Source organism: Podarcis cretensis (assembly GCF_951804945.1).
Source record: "Podarcis cretensis genome assembly, chromosome: 12".
NCBI classification, from domain to species: domain Eukaryota; kingdom Metazoa; phylum Chordata; class Lepidosauria; order Squamata; family Lacertidae; genus Podarcis; species Podarcis cretensis.
The window spans coordinates 896,033-901,532 of record NC_137181.1 but is presented as its reverse complement, the minus strand read 5'-3'; the positions used below and the strand labels follow the sequence as shown (position 1 = coordinate 901,532).

General features: G+C 54.7%; 1 protein-coding gene across 4 annotated transcripts in view; it reads right to left on the bottom strand.

Annotated features, from left to right (window-relative positions):
• Nucleotides 1–1,655: 1,655 nt before the first annotated feature.
• SMARCD3 (SWI/SNF related BAF chromatin remodeling complex subunit D3) overlaps nt 1,656–5,500 on the bottom strand; it is a 37,064-nt gene continuing 33,219 nt past the window's right edge. For all 4 annotated transcript variants that reach the window (XM_079946841.1, XM_079946843.1, XM_079946842.1 and 1 more), the window contains one exon: nt 1,656–4,469. In XM_079946841.1, the coding sequence (XP_079802967.1) occupies nt 4,416–4,469 (54 nt within the window). In that variant the 3' untranslated portion in view covers nt 1,656–4,415. The remainder of the gene's footprint in view (nt 4,470–5,500) is intronic.

The window sequence follows — 5,500 nt, the reverse complement described above, 5'->3', positions numbered from 1 at the left end:
GCTTTAGGTGGTTCTGTTATACCAGCAGGCTCTCTGCTGGGGTTTAGAGGTTCTGTGTTTGCAGACTAAAGACTTGCTGGAAAGGGACACAGTGGGATTCACTCTCTGGGCAGGAACATTACGAGAGAGAAAGCAACAGCCCAAGAAGCTTTTGCATTGACAGTCAAACCTCGGATCCCGAACACCTCCGTTTTGGAACGTTTTGGCTTGCGAACGCTAAAAACCCAGAAGTAAATGCTCCAGTTTTCAAATGTTTTTTGGAAGCCGAATGTCTGACATGGCTTCCACTTAGTGCAGGAAGCTCCTGCAACCAATCAGAATCTGCGATTCAGTTGTCGAACATTTCGGAAGCCGAACGGGCTTGCAGAACGAATTACGTTTGACAACCCAGGTTTGGCTGTACTTGCTTTTGGCAGCCAAGACAGCTTCACCTGGATCTTGCCATAGGAGTTGAGAGTGAAAAAGGAGGTACTCTTGCTCAAGGCTGAAATAATCGTCCTATAATGTAGCAACAAACTTCAGGGTTCATAGTGGAGCCCTGGCCTGTCTTGCAAGGAAATGAGCAGCCACCAAAGTGGCCCTGGAGCAATCCTGCAAAGAGGCCCAAAAGACAAGCAGTGCCCAGGCAGAGAGGGAAGTCCAGATCCTCTTCAAAAACACAGAATTGGAGGGCTGGAAGGGATCCCCCAGGGGTCATCTAGTCCAGCCCCCTGCAATGCAGCAATCCCAGCTAAGATCCAAACAACACACTGGTTTCAGATCCTTCACAACCAAAATGTCTTTTTTAAAAAGCTGCTTTGCAAAAACAGCAATTCTTTAAAGTGTGGCATGTAATGTTTTCTTTCTACCTTGAAGCAATTTCAAGGGAGCCACTCCTAAAACCACCTGACAGGTGAGAGAAGCCAAAGGTGAGCCGGGCAGGTGAGGCCTCTGAACCCCTGGCACCCCACCCTTGAGGCCAGGGGACATTGGATGGGGGACGCTCCCTCTTTTGGACTCAGACCAATTCTTGTGGGCAGCATTGGTGCTCACAGCCTGACAGGTCTTTGCTCTGCAGGGGGGTTCTTCTTCCCCACCCTCGGTGCAAAGCCATTTGCTGTCCTAAAGGCCTGAGCACCTCTGAGCATTTGAGCAGGGTCAGGCTGCATGGCTAGAAAACAGAGTGGGGTTTTTAATATCCTCTGGCCTCAGATCCGGGAAGGTGATTCAGCCAGAAGCACCGCAGAGGACACTGGCCATGCCTCATGCGACAGAAGCATCATTGAGCCACAGGACTGAGCGCGACGCATGGCTGAGCATGGAGGGTCAGTTGATGGCCCACAAGAGATCATGGCACAGAGGTGGAGTGGGAGGGGGATAGACGCCTAGCAGTCTTGGCAGAAGGGAAAGCGTCTTAAAAGATAAAGCACTGGCATCACTCCATCGTACCTCACAGAATCCTAGCACCCCAAGGGTCCCCAAAGGTCATCCAGTCCAACCCCTGCAATATAGGATACCTCTGCCCATTTTGTTCCCTCTTGTCGCCTAAGCAGAGAATTTTGCACTTGCCTCCATTCGATTTCCATCCGACTTGATGAACCAAAATGGTTCTTGCAAAGGCTGCAGTTCTCTCTCTGAGACGCCGGTGCTCAAACCCACAAATCATGCGCAGTGGATACAAAGGAACAAAATCTTTATTATTTAAAAGCTTCTCTACGAGTCACTCAGCACCGAACGACAAAGACACGGCAGCCATGGAGGAAGAGGAGGAGGAGGAGGGGAGAGGAGGGAGGGGGGAGTTTGGGTCGCACTCTCCACCCCCCTACCCCCAAAGATGGGTGACCAGGTGGACCTGGGTGCAAGGGAGGGTTTGTGGGTGCCCCAAAGGAGGACGTGTGAAAACAAGACGCTGGAAGGCGAGAACAACAGAGCCGTGGCGAAAATAGGAAAAAACACAAACCTGCACCCCAGAAACAGCAGCTGCCTTGTCATCTGTCTGCCCCCTCTGAAGTGGGGCTGGCACGAAAAAGCAAGGGGGGGCCAGGCATGCAGCACTCAGGCACCTCTGCCTTTGCGCCCCCCACTCCACAGGACAGCACCCCTTTTGTCTCTTCTGCAGAGAACGAGCCCCTGCTCCCCCCTCAGCCTGGGAATCACTGTGTGCTCCTTGTAGGGACCCTGAAAGTCATCTAGCTCATCCCTGCGTGATGCAGGCACCACAACCAAAGCATCTTCGACAGACTGCCGCCCAACGTCTGTTTAAAGACCCCCAAGGAAGGAGAGCCCATGGTGGCCAGACTGAGGGGTCGGGGACATTTAGACGCTGGGCTCAGCACATGGTGGGTGAGGGTCGGTCCCGGCAGGTTTGCTTGGAACAGGCACATCCTGGCGAAAGGGCAGGATCAGAACCAGGCCAGGACTGGCAGCAGCTGGGACTCCCAGGGGGAGCTCAGAAGGGCCCCTCGCCAGCCATAACACGCCTACCTTGGCAGACCCCCAGGAGCGGCTGGGCAGGGGCTCAAGCCCAAAATAAAATGCCCAGCCTGGACAGACTGGAAGCTTGAGAAGCCCACAGAGCGATGAAATCTACAGGCTGAGTCGCTGCATTTGGGGGACGCCAATACAGAGGGGCAGCTGCTGCAGACAAGAGCCAGGCGTGGTTTCCGTCTCAAAGTGGCATTGCCACCCAGTGGTGAGACCTTACCCAGGGCAGGCAGGCAGTATGGAAGGAGGGTGGTGAGCAGGGCTGCCACTGCTGTTGTGCTGGCAGGAGAATAATCCTTGCATGGTTCCGGGGGGGGTGTGTGGCCCTGGCAGCCCCCTGCCAAAGTCCCCCAGAAGTTTGGCACCAGAAGATTGCAAGTGCAGTGCAGAGGGGCAGAGCAAAGCGGAACCCGGGAATTGGCAGCTGGCCTCTTATCACTGAATCACAGGGTTGGAAGGGACCCCAAGCAGGCATCTAGACCAACCCCCGCACGGCAGGAATCGGAGCTAATGGACTCCTGACAGATGGCCGTCCGACCTCTGTTTAAAGACCTCTGAGGGAGGAGAGTCCACCACCTTTGGCTAAGTCTCTCTCTCTCTCTCTGTGTGTCCCTTTTGGCTTTGCTTAAATCCACCAGAGGCCTAGCTAGCGAGGAGCATGAGAACATAAGGAGAGCCTGCAGGATCAGGCCATTGGGCTACAGCCCAGCATCCTGTTCTCATGAGAAGGGGAGCCTGTTGCCACCGCAGGGCTCCTCCTCACACCCTCTAAGGGTCCCACGGGCAGCAGGAAGAGGCAGAGAGCAAGACCCTCTTCAGCGGCTGCCTTGGGTCTCAGCCTGCCAGAGGGCAGACAGGAACGCAGACAGCCTGTGGGGCTGGCCAGGGGGCAGGTCTCCATCTCCATCTCAACGGGGTGGGGGGCTCTGTTGGGAACTGGCAGTGCCCGCCACAACCCACACTCCTGCAGAGATAGATAGGAAAGTCAGGGCGGTGGGACAGGGCTTGTCGACAGAGGGGGGGTCTGTGGCCTCTTTGGCCTTGGCAGAGGAAGAGGGCAGGGAGGGAACACGGGCGACACAGCTGGCAGCCTGGAGACAGGTAGATTTGCAAGGAGCTCCACTCCATAGCAAACCAGGTGAGCAGCGAAGCCCCCAGACCCAGGTCTCTCTGCAGCCTCCATCTGTCCAGTGAAGGGGGGAGAATTTGCTGCTTGTGAGGCCATAAATGGCCTTGCAAAGGGGCATGAAGGCAGAACGCCTGAAGGGCACCATGAGAGAGAGAGAGAAAAAGAAAGGAAGGAAGGAAGGAAGGAAGGAAGGAAGGAAGGAAAGAGGCAGGCAGGCATTGGAGCCGACTCCTAGGGGCCAAGGTCCCTTTGGGGCCCCAATAAAAAATTTGAGGGGGCCACGGCCCCCCAAGGTTAATGGGCATTGCTCTTCAAATAGTGTGCATGTGCCATGACTTGTGATCAATTATGTGAGGTGGAGCTTAGTTGGGTCCCCCAATATTTTGTTCAAGTTGGCACCCCTGGAGGGAGGGAGGGGGGAGACACACAGAGAGAGATTTAGGAGCATCTGACCAATCCACTGGGCTCCTCCTCCCCTTCCAAGTCTTAGTCCAGGAGGGGCCCTGTGTGCTTGGGGAGGGGGTGTCCTTCATTCTCCAGCATCCGATGATCGGCGTGAGCGACGTGAGGGGAGACCTCGCCACCTTCCGGCCTGGGAGGGTCTCAGCAGCCGCAGGAGGAGGAAGAGGAGGAGGTTGGTGGGGCAAAACACACTCAAAAGGTGGCCAGAAACTGGTGGTGCTGGTGGTGGTGCGAGGCAGACCTGCCCCCTTGGCCAGTCGTGAAGAAAGCCCACCCTCTGTGGGATGGGTGGCGATGGGGGGGGGGACACAGGTCAGTCCGCTGGCTCTGGAGCTGGCCAGCCAGGCCGGAAACCCCCCACTTAGGTATTACGCACCCCCAGAGACTGCTCCAACTCCTGACGACGCTGCTGGATCTGAAAGGGCAAAAGGAGAGAGTTGGGGGGCGATGGAAGGGCATAGCTGTCAAGTGTCCCTTATTTGAAGGGACAGTCCTTTATTCCAGCGCCATGTCCTGCTGCTGTCCCTTATTGATGGATGTCCCTTAAATGTCACTTAAATGATATCCCTTAAATTTCAAAGGAAGCAGCTCCTCTCTCTCCCTCCCTCCCTGCCGGCCAGGGAGGAGGGAGGCTCCAACTGTGTTTCTTGGCTGTGTTGCTCACCCAATAAGAAGTCTAAGAACGACTACAGGGTGGAGCTTGCATGCCTTGTGTGTGGCTAGTTAATGCAAGCTGAGGGGGGTTTTGAATGTTGGACGCCATTATGGTGCACGTACTGCTGCAAACTTTGCAGTGCAAAGCCAGGCCGGGGAGCCATCTTAAGTTGAGGCTGCATAGGCCTTGTGGTGCATGTGATTCAGATTCTATTCAGTTGAACCTCTGGTTGCAAAGTTGGTTGGACAGTGTTCCTGAAGCTACCCAGCATGAGTTTGACCAGACTGCAGGAGGACAGGAAGACTGGAGTGCCTGGAACAGGTGAGGCTGCAGGTCCCTTATTTTCAAGGCTGCTGGTCCCTTATTTTCAAATCTGTAAGTTGACAGCTATGTGGAAGGGGCTTCGCTCTGCCAGCCCAGCTCAGCTCAGCCTGCCTCCAACTTTGTCCTCTGTTTTTGTACTGCTTTTGGGGGACAGGGGGTGGGCAGGTGTGGAGGACTCCCTGGCCCTGAATGGGGTAACTGTGCCCCTGAACGACCAGCTGCGCAGCCTGGGAGTCATTCTGGATTCAATAATAAAAATAATAAAAATAAATTTTATTTATATGCTGCCCTCCCCAGCCGAAGCCGGGCTCAGGGCGGCTAACAACAATCAAATAATCAAACAATCAAATAATCCAACATTCTAAAAACATTTCATTATAAAAATTAATTAATTACAGCTGTCCATGGAGGTGCAGGTCGATTCTGTGTCCAGGGCGGCTGTTTATCAGCTCCACCTGGTATGCAGG